General features: G+C 41.7%; 1 protein-coding gene across 1 annotated transcript in view; it reads right to left on the reverse strand.

Annotated features, from left to right (window-relative positions):
* The window catches only part of spock1 (SPARC (osteonectin), cwcv and kazal like domains proteoglycan 1), an 83927-nt gene that overhangs the window by 21355 nt on the left and 44318 nt on the right, over positions 1-18254 (reverse strand). The window contains exon 4 of the mRNA XM_034543549.1: positions 1157-1271. Coding sequence (XP_034399440.1) covers positions 1157-1271 — 115 coding nt within the window. The remainder of the gene's footprint in view (positions 1-1156; positions 1272-18254) is intronic.

An 18254-nucleotide genomic window follows, 5' to 3' on the forward strand; every position in this document is an offset into this window, starting at 1 on the left:
TGGATTGTCCCCCTGAGACAACACGTCATTGGTCTTGTGCAAATTACTGAAACTAATTAATATCATAATCCAAAGCTTCAGTGGTTGATGATTTTAGGGAAATAAAGCTTTTAGGTGAATAGTTTGACATATTAAGCAGAAAATAGGACTTGTAATTGATGCAATGTGAAGGAAAGCGTTCAAACCAAGAAGGAGTTAATGACTTGAGGAAATCAATTAAACCCAAGAAAGAGACAAAAAGTAATCAAATGTCTTTTGGGGTAAATGCTTCTTGAACTGAAAAATTGAAAAACCTCATAATTGGCAACATGACAAGGTTGAAAACACAAACAAATTGGGTGCTGACAGAGTCCAGAGAGCAAACAGATAGTTTGATTAAAATTAATTGATGCTGAGAATATGTGTCTGTATGTCTGTCACTGAAGCAAATTGTATTCGTCGACACCGTTAACACACGAAACACAAAATGTAACTTTATTGCATGCTTCTGCTGGTGCAATTTGTCCTACGTGCCCTCAGGCACTTTTAGTCTCGGTTCAAAGCAGCCACAACTTTACTGTTTGTTGTTCTTTTGTAGATAATGCTGCTGAATCAACCCTTGTGTTTGCAGCACTCTAACTGCTCAACAAATATACTTAAAAGTGCAGTAAGCAATCGTTGATGCACTCCACACCCAAACAAATACAGATTTACCACCCTTTCTGGCACCCATTGCCTTTTTCTTTATACATCCATGGCCTTTCCCCTCTTTTGCAAGTGCACGAATGCCCCTCGTTGCTGTGTTGTGTGGCTCAGTCTGAATCATTTTGTTTGGTAGCAAGGGGCTGTGTCTGAACACATGATTTGGTTTTCAGCGTACACACAGAAATGAGAGCTAGCGGACCGTGACGAGATGCTCACTGAAATCGACAAAAAATGTATTGGATCAGAACCGCTGACTCCACCGTAAACATTTTTTTATTGTCTTGATACTTCATGACTGCTTGGACGGCACCTACTTTTTTTTTTAGCTTCGCCTTCCTGACACTTCACCCAGGTAAATGATGGGAGAAGCAAGGGATCAGTGATTAGTGGACGCCTCTACCGAGTCCCAGTGCCAATGACTACAAAACCAGGGGTTAACACAACTCTAAAATGTTACATTACTGGTTCTTACCTGTGAGTTGGCTGCTTGTGATTGGTGCAGATGGCTGTCTGGTAGTCATGGCTGACACACACCTTGTGAGGAGGGCAGCGCACCTTCAGACAGGGGTCCTTGGTGGCGTCTGCACCTATGGGGAGAGATGAGTGACAAACCTAATCTCTGAGCTGCAAAAACAAGTCAGCGGAAACATATACAGCAGGAGAATTGGCTCAATGTGGTGCTGAAGTAGAAGCATGAAAACATCAAGCTTTTCTTTTTGTTTTCCAGCCGGCCATTTGAAATGTTCTTCTAACTGAAGCAGGGAGAAAAATAATGAGTTGGATAAAAAGAAGGAGAAGAAGAATTGTAATAGGTATGAAGTAAACGTTGAGCTTTCCGCAGTGTGAGCTTCCTAATGAGGACTATTTTCTCTGAACGTCACCCCCATCTTCTTCCAAATCAATCTCTGCAGTGACATTATTGCTGTGGCAGCCAGGCACAGCTGGCTTGTGTCCAGGGTGACAAAAGATCAAAGCAGCTCATTGACTTCGAGCATTGTGTCATTTCACACTAGGCTAACAGCACAAACCCACTTTCATTTGACAGACAGAAGAAACAAGAAAAACAACCCAAGGGAGAAAAGGTGAAAAAGACACAATGGCATAAAAAACAAGACCATTTTTTCACCATCAAGGACCACACTATGTATCATGTGTTAAGGATGGATGAATGGATGTGAGGAAGTAACCGCATGTGGAGGAGGAAGTTGATCCTTTTGGTCAGTCATGGACAGATCTATTGTAGAAGAAGAGGACACTCACAGAGAGAGAGCCATCTCAGGAGTTTAGAAGAGCAAAGACTGCCAACATAGTCAACAGATTTAAATAGAGCTGAGGTGAGCATGTGATGGATGCACTATGTTGAGATTGTTGGACGAATGTCGGAGCTGTATGCCTGAGATGACCAATGCCCAAAGACAAGAATGGTTGGATCTGAGATATCCAGTCTGGCTGCTGTGTAAGTTGCGCCAATGCAGAAGAAATGTCTGGAATGGTGTTCTAAAGATGCGCCAGAAATGATGAATAAAGATGGAGATGTCATTAAAAAAATATATACTTCAATGATCTGTTCTGCTGGTACAACAGCAGTTAACAGCAATCAAGTCCTGCCATGGAACAAACAAGTCACTAGAGGAACTGAACATATATAAAGACCAATTGCTATAGAAAGCTTTCTTAGAAGCATTATTGATGTCCATCAGACACACTTCCATTTGATTACATGTATTAATCCACACTGACGTGGTGAGACACAGGTCTCACAGCAAGAGTCTTTTTTTGTCGCGTTTAGCTGTGAAGTCGCTAAAAGGATCTGAAAAGTCTGTGGCTTTTATTGTTTATATAGTCAAATGCCCAGGACTAACAACGCTACTGTCCTACCACTGAAGTCTGCCACTCCCCTTTTTAGGAACCAACTCCTTTACCGTGCAGTCGCTTTCAGACAATCTAGCTGTTGCTGTGCGTAACTAGATGACGTCATTACCAAGTCTGAATATTGGCATCATCTCGATAGGATTTTTTATCATATTGAAAATGTTACCGGTATTATCTGTATATATGGCAACCCCTACTGTATCTACACGGACCGATTCAGGCTCCCGGTCTGTCTGTCAGTTTAACTGTTTCACCAAAGGCAGGTTCCCTTCACTCACTCGCAAGTTTGGATGGGTAAATAAAATCCACGACTGGACACATACAAATACTGTTGTTTCCTTCCCATGGAGCCATGAAAACACTTCCGGTCCAGTAAGTTTCTGCTGTCAGTCAGCCTGGTGGAGGCAGTTTAGCCAGTCCACTCAACCCAGGAGCGGCGGCTGAATGATGGAGAGACGTCCAAATGCAGACAGAAGTTTCACAGCATGAAGACAGTGTGAATTCTCCCACACTTTGGAGGTCTTCGGTCAACACCGTCATCATGCAGCAACTACCACGTTTAAATTCATTGGCAAAAAAACTGTTCATCGTTTGTTGTCGACCAAATTGAATATTCATTGAACACCACGATAGGAGCCTCAACGTAAAATGTAGAAGCGGAATGTAGCACATGGGAGAGTCAGAAGTATGAATGGTGATGTCAAAAACATGTGGATGGATCGTATTGGGAGGAAGGTGAAAAGGTATAGACTACTGGGACATGAAGGAGGAGGCAAGAAAGAGACTTCAGCCTGTGGTGGGACCCCTTGGGTTGTTGGGTAGGGCTCTTGGGTTGCTGTGTTGACAGAGAAATATTGGGAGGAGCAGAGGCCGTATTGATGTGTACAGCTAAGGGAAGGGAAGGGAGTATGACATGCTGTGTGTGCATGGGGATTTTGTTTAGCCTGTGAACACAGCGAGGAAAAGAACAGTGAAATAAACTGAGAAATGTCTGCTGTGCCGGCTCCAAAGGGAGCAGAGAGGGAGCATGACACGGGGGAAATACAACCTGCCCCCTGCTACGGGGGCGGGGGCTAATGCTGGCTGAGGCCCTGAAGGGGGTGGAGGTGCTGCGATTTCATGTGTGACTATCCTGGAGGTGGTTGTGTCGGAAACATGCGTTTGCTGGTGCTGCTACTGATGGAAGCTGAGTAAAGTTGACAGAAACTGGCTGTGTTTTTCCTGCTATAGAAGGGAATGATTTCCATTTTTCTGCAGTGGCTCCCTGTAAAATCAAGAATCACATTTAAAATCTTCTCTTCACCTACAAAGCCTTGATTGGTGATGCACCATCATATCTTAAGGAGCTTGTAGTACCATATTGCCCCACTAGAGAGCTGCGCTCACTAAATGCGGGGCTACTAGTGGTTCTTAGAGTCCTAAAAAGTAGAATGGGGGCCAGAGCCTTCAGTTATTAAGCTCCTCTTTTATGGAACCAGCTTCCACTTCCAGTTCGGGAGGCAGACACAGTCACCTCATTTAAGAATAGACTTAAGACTTTCCTGTTTGATAGTGCTTGTAGTTAGGGCTGAATCAGGTTTGCCCTGTTCCAGCCCCTAGATATGCTGCTATAGGCTTATAAGCTGCTGGGGAATGTTTTAGGATACACTGAGCACCTATCTCCTCTTCTCTTTTTTTCCTGATCCGATGTGAGGTCCTGGGACAGGGATGTCGTATGTGTACAGATTGTAAAGCCCTCTGTAATTTGTGATATTGGGCTATACAAAATGAACTGAATTGAATCTTAGAGCGCATTGGTTTTAGTGAGCCTGTCACCAAGCTGATGAAAGAGATCAAAGACAAAGTAGGTATTAAGCCATATCCAGAGACCACATCATGTCACAATAGTGAACAAACTTAAACCAATTTTAAATCCAAAGTTAATTAAGACAGATCAGAGCCATGCGTCATGTACAAGTCATTAGCATGTGGCTACTAACATTATATAATAACAGTGGACTCCATTAGGGGCCTCATGGGTTGTGTTTGAGCCACAGCTGGTGTCTGATGTGACTATCAACTAGTTTCTGACCTGTCACACAGTGTGCTTCAGTTTACATGCTTATTTATCAGCGTTAAATGAGAGAAAGAGGGAGAGAGGGAGAGTCACACATCATGTCAGTTCTCTTGTCTCCACTTGCAGTAAGGCTGTAATCTCAACTACCATCGAAGAATGAACGAGCACCTACAAGTATCAGCTCTTAACATACATAACTTTGAACATATCTGGAGCTGTCATGCATATGGGAGCTCTTTCTTTATCTTTGGGAACAAACACACCCAATAAAGATGGTGAAGGTCAGATAGTCTCATGGTAAATGCACCGTCCACATTTGTCATAACTGAGCAACACACTTGTTTCCTTACAATCTGTAAAACACATACACAGATTAAAAAACGCATTACAAGCCTGCATGCCCTTTCATATTCTCCAGAATGCAGAGAGATGGTATGTCAGCCTTCCTCCTGATGGCTGTCTGATCTGTGTGTTTCTATCGCTCGCTGATTTGGGCCACGTCCTCACCTCTATCAGTGCTGCAGGAAATTCATCTTATTTCACTTCGCTGCAAAATAACTTCATCACCACGAGGAAATGAGAGATGAAGGGAGAGTGGAGAGGAGGGATTGAGGAAAAAGGAGGCTCGTATCTGGTTAACAGGACTGGGGGACAAGTTAGGATTAGGGCGTGATCCCCACTCACAGACAAATTGGAAATAAGACACACATATACAAATGAGCAAGTACAGAAAGCACCACGTGTAGATGATTACAAGGATACAACTTTCTCATAAACAGCAAAAGTAATGGCGAGACAAGGATGCTCTGAATGTAAAATGTTTTTTGAGCTGACGTGATTTGAAAAGGTATCTATGAGGAGAGGAGAGGAAAAGATAGAAGTGAAAAGCAGAGAAAGGTTAAGAAATGAGTAGAGGAAAGATAAAATTACAGGATGAAGAGGGGGAGTGTAGGGTATAGGAGAGTTTTATCCATCTATTTACAGCTCGAGTGAGCAGCATTGGCAGTTAAACCAGCCAATCAATTGTAATGCAGGAGCACTGCAGCACACTCTCGCCACCTCTCTTTCACTTTCTTCGAGACGAGTCTCTCACTTCCTTTTATTCGCCTCTTCTTGCTCATCTTAAGTATGACTTTATTCTCATCCGTGTGTGTGAATAAGGCAATATTCATGAGCAATACAACTTGACACGCCCATTGCATATCCATTCATTCCAAAGTGCCAAGTAAAACACATTTTCACACTCAAACCCACATCTTTACCTTGAAAATATTAGGGATTTATGTAAATGAACACGCTTGTCTGTTGCTGATAAGATGTTGCCAAATGTACAAGTGTGAAGGATTTGTATGTGTGTGTGTGTGCGTGAAATAAATATTATGAGTCTTCATCAGCCATTTTCTAACAGAGAAATTGTGAAAACGCGGTGCTTTGAAATTGGTGGGTAATAAAGGAGGAAATATGTGTCAAGTGTGTATTCTCTATAATATTACAGCTACAGTAACAATATTACAATATTAGCAGCTCTGCACATACACACCACTCATTAGTGTAGCCATTGTCCTTGTTCATACGTAAGGTTGATTGATGACCCCGACCGATATGCAGCTGTATCGGGTTGCATCGGTACCAACCATGTCATGTTAGCTTGTCAGGAAGGGGCCTCATTAACTCTAACAAAAACAACATGGAATGGCCATTTTCACAGCGCCAAGATATGTGAATGAAAATTGTTTTCATGTGTGATGATCTTAGTCCTGTCACGTTCGCAAACGTTTCTGAGGGCAGTGGCAGAGACTCCGGAGCAGAGGAAAACACAGGAGTCGAGGTGAGGTGAAAAAACTCTCTTTACTAAGAAAAAGTCACACGAGGACGAGGAACTCAGGCCGGAAGGCGAGGCAACACACGGGAGGTACACAGACGATCTGGCCTCGAACAAGGAGTAGACACAGAGGGAATGAACAATCAGGGACAGGGCAGACAATCACAGGGACATGAAGTCCAGGGAAACAGAGGACACAAGAGACAGGAATTCAAAATAAAACCGGAAGCACACAGGATGTAACAAGTCCCCCCTAAAAAAGTTTTTTTGTAGGTCTTTAAATGTTAACAAAGCTCTCAAAGAATCTGTTGTTTTTGACAGCTGTTAAAGGATGTACATGGCCTTGTACAGTGCAGCCTTGAGAGAGTTTTACAATCAGACTTTTTTTTAAAAATCGGTTGACATGGACACCTCATGGCTGTTGTACATTTCACTGTTGTGTTGCAGACGGCTTTGAAAGTGCTGCTGCTGCAGCATCATCCTAGCTACCATCTGGTCAGATCGGCTTTTATATACTGGGGGGGGGGGGAATCAATATACTTCATGGTTGGTAGCTCATGCTCAGCGAGTACAGCAAGAACATAAAATACAATATATTCCCCGCTGGAATCAAAAGTGGTGCTGAATCTTAGGATAAAAGAACACTCTCTATATAATCTGGCTGAACATGAAGAACAACGTTGTTTTCATTAAGCTCACATGAAATGATGTTCATATACAATGTGTATCTATGAGGGATGCAAAGGGATATGTGAAGGTATATGGTTTTAATAAAAGTCTCACCGGCTGTGTTCCTCTGTGCGTCGTCTATGTGTGGCTGTGTTACAATAAACCCATCATTCTGCCCTTGCTGTGCCTTCCTGCCATTACCACAGTTAGACTTCTCTCTCGTGCGCATTGTACCTCAATTTCTCCAACTGTGGAGGACGTAGGTTCATACTGTATATTGACTTCCATCCCTTTCCTTTTTCCCTCCAAGTCAGTGAGCGACAGAGCAAACACAGCCGGCCAGAGGAGGGCTGGAAACATACGGTTGGAATAATCTTATTCAGCTTGTTTGCAGCAGTTATTTTACTTGTGCAGATGTCAAACTTTCAAACACTGGATATTTGATTTTGGCATGAAAATTCTTCTCCATGGCAGATTGACTGATTTACACACTTGACCTGACGGTGTCACAAAGAACCCATGTGTAGTTTTTCAACACATATGTGAGATTGTATGTCCAACAAAGTGGTTCTCGTTCCATTGATTACTGAGGAAAGTTGGAGTGAAGACTGAAAGTTGTATTTTTGTCATTGAATTACAATCAGTGGTTTTTAATCCGCTCAATTGGATACTGTGGGGGAATTTCAACGTGCATTACTTTGCGATCCACAAGGTCATGGTTTTGAGCCATTCCTTCACAGGGAAAATGTCTGTCTACACAATTTAACTGCATTACTTTTAATTGCATTAGTGTGTGAGTGTTGCTGTATTGTTGCTGTATTTTTCTTCAAGGCAAGCTGCACTGCAGTTTACAGTCTAAAGTGTGCACAGGATGATCCAACCCTGAACATAACTTCCAGCCATTTGACTGCATCAATGCACTTTATACTTGAAGCTGTAACATTTTATGACAATTAAAGTTGACAGTAAATTGCCCTACTCGTGCACTATTTTGTCTCCTCAAGAACTGTTCTTCCTCCTTCTTTCACCCTTAATGTTCCTGATGAGAAAAAGTGTCTGGAGAAGAGAAGGGTAAGATAAAACACTTCCTGTGTCCTCTAATACTGGACGGGGGCCAGCATGGAATGCAGTGATTGGATAATAAAGATAGTCAGAGTCCAATAGAAGAGACTACATCGGCAACAAACCCTGTCAGAGAGAAGAGGGTGACCTCTAATTAATTGCTGTTGAGCTGGACATGGGTCAACGGGGTGTTTTCGTAATCTGTGTGTGTGGGTGTGTGCGTGCTCCTTTATCGTCACTGCGCTCCATTGTTCTCCCCAGCCACTGTTTCTAATAGTAAAGTAAACACGTTTTACATTAAATAAACAAGAGCTGACTGTCATTTGAAAAATGAGCATCACTTTGAGGCTTTTGATAAACTAATTAAAAAGGTGTTTCTTCTCTTTCACCTCGGGGGGCTACAAAGAAAAAGACAAGAGTTTGAGGAAAGACAAACAGATCAGGAGGGAATAAAAACCCTTCTCTCTCTCTGCTTTGTGGACGTTCCTCAGGGTCTCACTGTTTGGTCTACGAGAGGCACTAAAGCGATGGATGACAGCGAGGAATGATGGAAGGATGAAAGCACAGAGAGGGCCTCGGGGAGGACGCAGTGATAGAACGGGTTCACCATCCATAAAATTAATTATTGAAAACATGAGAAAATCATATTATTGTGGATGTTACTGGAATAGAGAAGATAAACAGGCTGCATCAGTTTGAATGTCAGAGCAGAAGCCACGGTGGCTTACGGGAGAAACGTATCTGGAGAGGGAGAAATACTATTGACTATCGCTTACAATGAATATGCATCACTGCCACACAACAGCACATGCACACACGTACTTTATTGTGAAGAGACCTAAGAGAGTATGTTTGTGAAGCTGTTGCAGGCAGCACAGCATTTTTAAAGAAACAGCATGAAAGCACATAATCAAAAAGCCTTTGAAGGCAGCTGTAGAGCAAAGATGCATTTCAGGACAGTGTGTGCACACAATAGAGCTTTCATTTCAGGTGAAAATTGCTAATTGTGACAGTTGTAGATAAACTGTTACGCTTGAAGTGTGTTTATAATTCTAACAATTCTATTCATCATCATGGAAAATGGAGAGAGCGGAAGTAAAACACAATATGCATGAAATAGGCTTGTTTGGCGAGAACAGGCACACACTGAGAGAAACACAATGGCTGATACTGGAGTCTCGAAGTGTGTCCATTCTCACAAAGAAAGAACAGTCAGCAGTAACGAGCAATGTGCTCCTGGAGTTACACCGGGTTGTACGGGGAAATATATATATTTATATTTATATATATATATATATATATTTACAGGTTGTGCGTATGTGGTATACCAAGGGATTCAATTCAAAGCACGTTATCTGTTCGGCTGCTTGAAATTCAACAATTATATCGGTCTTCTATGGAAATGCTCACCCAGATTTTGGCTGTGTGTGAATAATTTCAAGAGTAAATATTTTTTTTTACAAGACTGAAGCTGTGATTCACACCTCATTCGTGTGAGTATGCTGCAGCGTGTGTGCGGTCTGTGTTTATTTGACCCAAACAGCCTCTGCACCTTGTCCAGAAGTTAGCTGTAAGCTAGCTAACAATGGAGACACTGAATGTGTGTGTGTGTGTGCGCACGTGTGTGCGTGCATGTGTGTGCGTGTGTTTGTTAGCCTCTAACTGATCTAAGAACTTGACCTCTTTCTGTTACCTTCCTGTAATCGATTAAATCTACTGGATTTGTGTCTAGTTGTTCACGTCAGGGTTAGAAGTGAATGGCCTGCAGCTGTGCAGGAGAGAAAGGTTTTATTTTATCCATTCAGGATTTTTGTACTGTGTCTAGTGGTGTATTTTCCTTCTTTCTTTCTTTCTTAACGGACTATGTGTTGCTGCCAGGCAAGGAGTTGTTGTCAGTTTGACCTTTAGTCAAATCCAGAAGAGGTCACGATGAAAGACCACACGCTTGATTTTTTGTCTCATTGACATTGTCTCTTCCTCTTTTTCCATGCACACGCACACACACACACACACACACACACACACACACACACACACACACACACACACGGATGACAGATCTGGCCTCTTGTCTCACCTTCAGTGTCAGGGATAATTAAATGTTTTTGCTCTGTCCTAGACTGAGGCATTCATTAATCTAAAACTGAAGGGTGTGTGTGTGTGTGTGTGTGTGTGAGAGAGAGAGAGATCATGCATGAGAATGAGTATCAGAGCAATCCATCTCCTCTACTGTACCTCCATCTACTCGCCTCTCCTGTTATTATCTACTCATATTCACCATCGTAATCGTACTAACACAACTCTACAAACAAATATAACAAAACCAAAGCTCTGCATATCCATTAGTGTGACAAATAGGAGAAAGACCAGACTATATTAATTTAATATAGTTTAAAACCCCAATCAATCTTCATATTCACTCTTCGTGACACGTTTTGTAAAAGAGAGCCTGTGTGCTGATCTAAACACATTATGCCCCCAGCAAGACTCCTACACGACACCACAAGGGAAGAGTGGAGAGTGAAATGATGTGATTGAAAATCTCACATTTATTTGCATTTAAAAGGGAAGGATTGTTCAGCACACCGGTGAGTCCCTTCGTTTCTACAGGAGCTTATGACATGTATGGCTTTCACAACTCACTGCCTGACATGTTCACTTTGTTTTCAGAAAAAAAGCACTCTCAATCAAAAGCATGCGCTTACATTTAAATCTTTGAATCACTGAATGGCAGATCTCTGTGAGACAACATCATTTCCTGAAATCTGAAAGATAAATAGTGCTACGGTGTTGTAAATGTTTCATCGGAGATGATAACGAGACAAACTTGTAAATAACCTTCACGAAAGACAAAAAAAACAAAAAAACATCTGTGTTTGAACTGACTCCAGTACATGAATATGCTCAGGGAAAGCGACGCTATTTATTCAGGCTGAATCTCACAGCAGCACAATATGGCTGCAGCTCTTGTTGTAGATGCATATGGGATTTGATACTGTGGATTACTATATGTTACCATGCAGCTTATCTCCCATTTAGATCAAAACATGTTGTTGTATCTTTCAAGCGGCAATGATGTTGAAGAATGAGGATGAAGGAATCTCCGCGGACACTATTCTTTCTGTTATAGTAGAGTTTATTACAGAGAGGAATCACAGGTCAGGACGAGCGTCTAGATCGCTCGGAGAAGCTTCCCAGCCAAATGGAAGATCTACTGAGACTGCACTGCATCTCAGTTATATACCCACTTTGTCGTGCCCAGCTCCTGAGATCCATAACGTCACTCAGGAACCCCCAATCTAAACACTTATCTTCCAGACACAGGAAGAAGTATCCTATCAGGATTTGGACATAACAGATGTGGTCGCACAAAGGCCTCTAACACATAACCTCCGGGCACAGGAACAGACCCCCCCTCCAACAGGTCAAAGGGCATTGTTTTGAGGGGCCACTGACCAAAAGCACATGTGAATTGGAATGTTGGAAATCGATCTTTTAAGGAAGCTGAGAATACACCACAATGTGTAATTGGTTTTGTAATTACCTAACGAACTGAACACAATGTGTGCATCCATCGCATTTCAATTTGCATTGGATTTACCAATTGGTTCCACGTTTAGTTTTTCATTTGCAAACTCATCAACTGGTTTCAGCAGTAGTCTGCAGGTTGTTGTGGCTCCAACCAGGATCTACGAGCATTTAATGGCGAAAAGTTTCGGTAAGTGGACATGAGAGCCGGGTTAAATCACAAGGTATATCAGCCTTGTTTTATTCACTATGACACGGAGTGCATGGTGTAGGGATTAATTAATCCATTTCATATTACATTTTAGTAAAATGATCTTATTGGGCTAATTATGTATCACATTGACTTGTTTATTTTTGTATTTATTGTACATTTACATTTTATTTGTATTGATAAATTCTTGTTACATTATTATCAAATCAAATAGCCATCAAGTAACTGCTTTGGCTCCGAAAATTAGTGAATAAATGCTAAGTAAATAAATAATATCCTCACACTGCTCCTTTAAACACTGATTAATCATGCATATTTGTTCAGACGATGAGACTTTTAAGGCTCTGCCTTTTCAATATGTCCGGCTAAATGCTAAAGAAAGATCCTAAATATATGCTGTGTTGCAGATAGAAAATGTGATGCCCACATGCATGACTATTTTGTACTCGTATACTGAGTACAAGAATAAAAGACAAAAACTGTCGAAAAGTAGATTTAACTGCATACGTTTTCCATATACTGCAAAGTTCCATGGAAATGTTACCCACGGTAATCTCAAGCAATTCACAGGATTTCAGCCCACTACACCCACGTCGGCTTGTTAAATTCTGCTAAACTGGAAGCGCAAACACTAGAACTGACAGGTTTTCTACTGTGATCCGAAGAGAGTCATCTTTACCCGAGTACATCACTGCTCACTTGCTAAATCTGAAATTACATTTTTTGTGTTTGCCTGCACTAACAGACCATGGTGTTCGTACTCAAGCTAACCCTGAAAATAGCTCCATGTTACTGACAGGCTGAGCTTTGATCATCTTGTGTGCATTCGCCATGCTCTATCTGGTTCAGACGACGAGCTGCAAGCTTGGTTATCTCTCTTTTCCACACTGCCATCGCTCCACACAACCTGAGACAGGATGGACTGAGCTAAACACTGCTGTATTATATCCACTGTTGTATGGGATCTGCAGCTGAGATGGCAGCGCAGAATAATTTAAAACCTGTAAATGTAATGCAGCATTCGGTTGTGAAACATCAATGACCGGCGATTAGAGTATTTATTTCTCATTAAACCAGATAATCTGCAATGATCCGACTATTACTAATAATGGACAAATAGACCCACATCAGCACTGAAATAGCCCAACAACACAGAGAGGATATCAGAAGTAAATGAGATTAGTCAAATCAGCTGGAACAGCAGGAACCGAAACAGAAAATGTTTGCTGTATGTTAGCAGAAGCAATTTCTTCCACGATAAAACCCTCCCCACCCGGATGAAAACTATGTTGCCGAACTCACCATCCTGGACTGTCTTCTTGGCTGAGCTAGAGTGAGCTTTCGTTCCAGGGTCTCCATATCTGCTAGGTTCAGCCTCTCGCTCTAAAGGAACAACAAATAATGATCAGACTAGTCAATACATGCTTAAAATAATAGTTCAACATTTTCTTATTTGTGGTAGAAGATTGATGCCAATGCTATGTCTGTGTAATAATGGACTAGGTTATCTCTGCATAAATATTGGAAGGAAAGGGGAACAGGTTAAATCTCTTTTGTTTAATGAGTAGATTAACACTAATGTACAAACTATAATGTAACATGTCTGTTGGTTGCCATGCACCACTGCCCGAGTTAAATGTCACAGCTCCACAAAAACCTCACGTTGTTAGGTTACTGTTTTTGTACGGATTAAGTAACAGATATAAAACAAGTTCATTACTATGATTTGGAGCTGCTGTTTTTTTTTTTTTTTTTACTTTGGTGAGAGTTGAGCTAGCTGTTTAACCCTACTTCCTGTCTTATGCTACGCTAAGCTAATCGCCTCCCGCATCCAACTCTGCAGGCCTACCAATGCATGTGGTGGTATCAATTTTCTCATCTAACTCAGGTTCACCCCAGTTCACAATTCAAAACAAGAATGTTTTGATATGATGCCTTTAATCTCCTGAAAGATGGACTTGGCAATGGTGCAAAGTGACACAAACATTACTTTTCTCGAGGAATAACTATCGCAGCATCATTACCAAGCACAAAAAACAAGTAGACTCAGCCAGGGGAAAGCATAGTAATGCACCTATTCATCTTAATACAAAAACACTAATCCATCCTCCCTCTTACATACACATGGCTGTAAAACATCCCATATGGAAGCAGGCCAGTGGTGGCACAGTCTCAGGGTGAGCGGAGCAGCCAAACACTGAGATACAGGGGGGTTTGTCATGTCTGTCCGTAGGCTGTGCCATTAACACCCTGCGATGATTAACTCCCAAACACATCCAAGTCCTGTATTTATATTTAAGAGGGGTAGGCAACCTTTGGCAGGCATGCCACCACTGGCACACAGTAGCTCAACCATTGGCGCACTAGCAATAAGTGTGAGATTTCTGGAAATGTTGAGGTGCCCTCTCATCCGCATGCCAAATTACCTCTTTCACAAACATTGGCAGTTGCACGGCCTGTTATTTACTTTAGTTTGATTGCCCTATTCATTCACCTGCATTACTCTGCCTCTCATTGGTTAATACACAATGCCTTGCCATTTGTATTGCTGAAGATTGGTGTAAAGTTGGCATGATAGTTGGTGAATGATCTCTCATATTATTACAAAGTCCTGAGTACTGGAGAAAGATTTTTAATTTGAAATGTTGCTCAGCACTTTGCCTTTATGGATGGACACAATTACAGATATGTTGAAGATTGAAATGTTGACGTACAAATAAACTTTATATTAACCTTGTCAATATGGTACACTGATTGAACAAGAAAATACAAAAATGACATTTCATATAAAAAAGGTTGCCGACCCCTGTTATATAACGAACAGGACAAAGTTAGACGATATATGTGTGTGGAGGTAAAAGTGAACTTTTCTTTCATTATCCTTCCACTCTTTCATCTGGATACTATTTGCCAGACCTTTCCCCTCCTCATTATTGGATGACTTTCTTATCCGAGTTATCCTCGGTGCAGGCAATCTCTCTCAAGTGCTCTCTAGGCCTTGTACATCTTTGTGTCTCCTCCCTCGAAACTCGCCGATGCCACTGTCACTGTCACAAGCTGGCATTTAGCCCGGGGGCTTGTGTGATGATCGCTTGCAATGGCTGTCAGCTCACATCCTCTTAAGTTTATTTATCCTAATTTACGATGATCACAGGAGGCTCCATTGTCTACACGGGGCACAAAGGGCACCATGAAAACAGACATACAATCACGCACACATTCAGTCTTCTCTCTACGTGATCTACTGTTGTGTGTATCTCGCCTTGAAAACAGTCTGTCCATTGATTCACAGCTTAGTTGTTGGCTTTGTCTCTGTCCTTCTAAACTGGAAGTGTGGGGCAATCCACTCTACTCACTGTGGCTCCATCTGCTAACAGTTAGCCTTTAATAATCACAATTTCTCACAGCGCTAGTTCCTTAAGGGCTTATTCTTCCGTAGCAATTCTGCTTTTGCATCCTAAACAGAAATTGAACTGCTTTGCTGATATGATTTGTTTCATCTGTTCATTAAATTAACAATACCCTCGGTGCGACTGCGTGTACTACCTTGCTCTGCGTCTCGGCCGGCTCCAGGTATCATTGATTACCATCCATGTGTGTGACTGGTTAATTCACTGCAGACGTCGGAAATCACTGTAGCGTGTACGTGTGCGTTTCAGCTGATAGTCCCATTTATGCGTTAAGGCTAAACACTGGGAGCGATCACCCCTCTGAAAGAGCGAGATAAGAGCTGAGTCGAGGGTCGTGGATATTGAGTCACTTTTTATGATCTGGCCAACAAGCCATTAAAATCAGAGCGGTAAACAATGCTTAAAGAACGCCTGGGGAGAGAGCTACAAACCCTTAGCACATTAGACTGAAATTAGATATTTGTTATTGCTCCAGCTCACACTCCATTTGATACACAGACCTGAGGTGTTCACTGTTGTTTATTGCCCTATCTGTCTCTTTTCTTATCAGTTTCTCTCTTTCTGATTCTTTTAGCTTCTCCAGGCACAGATCAAAGATGGTTATATATGAGCATATATTAAGAAGCAGTGACAGAGTTTGGGGAGATTAAAGATGGAGCGATGAGGAATGGGATCAGACAGACGGCATATCTTCATAGAGACCGAGGCTGAGTGAGTTGGAGAAATAGCTGATGAAATATATAACGACGAACACTCTGCTGGGAAAACACAATGTCACGTCTAATCAGGCTGATTGGCAATTTGGAAGCGCCAGATTTTTTAGGCTTTTGTTTGTGGATGCTACTGCCAAGCCAGAGTGCATCACAAATGGCTTCCATTTTCGCTGCCAACACGGTTCCCATGGCAACTACTTATTCACTACCTAATCTAATTAGACAAACAGACAACACCTGACAATTGTGAACCTAACTTGTATTGTGTCTTCTGAGCATTGGTTGCCAGTTTGACTCTCCTGTGCCCCTCTGGACTGGCTGTGATAATGGGGCACTGCCTGTCATTTTTAATCCTCCCTTTGACTCCCACTCTCCACATAATGTATTGCAATCACAACCTCACAAATGTGTTGGGCATGCCCATAGACAAGAACCGAGAATGAAATAGCCAGAATACTGATTCTAACATTGGTCTTGGTGACGGTGAAACTGTTTTTGTCTGCCAAGGACTTTTCTCCCTGCTTGTCTGTCTGTGTCTGGGCTGGGGCTTTCAGGGCCGCTCTGTAATGGGTACAGATGGGACAGAGCAGGAAATAATGCAGATGTAGAAAACCAGTATTAAATAAAAATGAATAGTTTGACCTGGAGGACACGCAGCCTTAACGTGGTGCAGCAATACGTGTGTTTACTTGGCTGCAAAGCAGTTGGTTCTCATTGCTCAGTAAAAGAAGTCCAAACTGTGACATGACAGAATGTGTGACTAGTCAACAGTGTACTTCAGCTTGTATTGTATTTAGATTGTTTGACAGCGGGCACTTTTTGCCTCCTTGTAAATGGGAAAAGTGAAAGTAAATGTCAGGACATGGCTGACATTATAATGACTACAAGGCATCCACTCTCCCTTTAGATTGCTGTAGTGAGTCACAGGTGGGGGAGAGGAAAATCTACAACCACAGTGTGAGTGTGTGTGAGTGAGTGTGTTTATGAGCTCACTGTGTTTTGTACGAACAAAGAAGACCAACGTGGGTGTGTGAGCTCATATCCCTTTGTCTGCTACTACAGAAAATCAATGAAAGTCATTTTAAGATCTTGAAATAAATACTGAAACAATATTTTTTTATTCTTCAAAATGTGTGATAAAGCAAATTATTAAAAAAAAACTTATAAACACAAGTTCATGTTTTGACAGTTTGTTTATTGGCTTAACAAGATGGTAGAGTATTTTCATTCGTCTTCACCGCCATCCAGAGACTACTTCACTTTGAAGAGAGCAGCTCCTGCAAAATGTCTCTTCTTGGTCCTGTGTCTGCTTTGGGCATTGAATTGGTTCACTAACAACACAAAGCCCTGATCTGAGTCACATACGTCTCTTTATTCCACCCACAGGGCGAGCTGGGTGTCCGGGACACGGGCCAGTGTCACCACACACACCTCCCTCCTTACAGAGCAGCAAGCACATCATGTACAAAGGCCAAACAGAATCCCATCCATGACTGGCAGGTGATTGGTCAATGAGCTGTCACCATGGAAACTTGTCCTCATGCATAATGAGGACAAGAAGGGTTGTCCCATTTAAAGCTGGGGTCGGCAACATTTGAGAAACTAGTAAGAGTATGTATTGTTGAATAATTATCCAACTGAAAAACCCAACCCAGTGTTGCCAACCTTTTTCTAATGAAAGTAGTGAGCAGCTCAAGCTCCATTGACAGCCTGTCCTTTCAGGCCCGGCTCCAAAGCCACTCAGTTGGACCGAAGGAAATTATTATTGCAGCTTATTATGGTCCTGCGACAGCTTTGAGAATTTCAACAAATACAAACTAACAATGCTTCTAAATACATGACCTTTCCTATAGCTGTCCCTGTGCGGCGTGTCATTTATAAAACTCGCTTTAATTTAAGGAATGTTTTCCTATCTTTTAATATCACACATTTTGATCAAAAGAGAGGGAGTAATGAAATGTAAGTCAAGAAATGTAATGAACAGCTAAAAAGAACTACAGGCAAAGTAAACTCCACAGTGCTTTAGTATTATTACTGAAATATAGGTTGTATCACTCTCTTCATAATTAGTGTGTTATTCTCTAATCAGTTCCAACATTTAAATGTGTATATTTTGAAAAGCTAAAATCAAATCCAAGCAAAAGTTTAGCCATATTTTCTAAATCCAGCCAAGTGCAAAGTGCAAACATATTTGAACTAGATATTTATTTTACAAAAGAAACCTTTC

Source organism: Cyclopterus lumpus, chromosome 10, assembly GCF_009769545.1.
Source record: "Cyclopterus lumpus isolate fCycLum1 chromosome 10, fCycLum1.pri, whole genome shotgun sequence".
Taxonomy (NCBI): domain Eukaryota; kingdom Metazoa; phylum Chordata; class Actinopteri; order Perciformes; family Cyclopteridae; genus Cyclopterus; species Cyclopterus lumpus.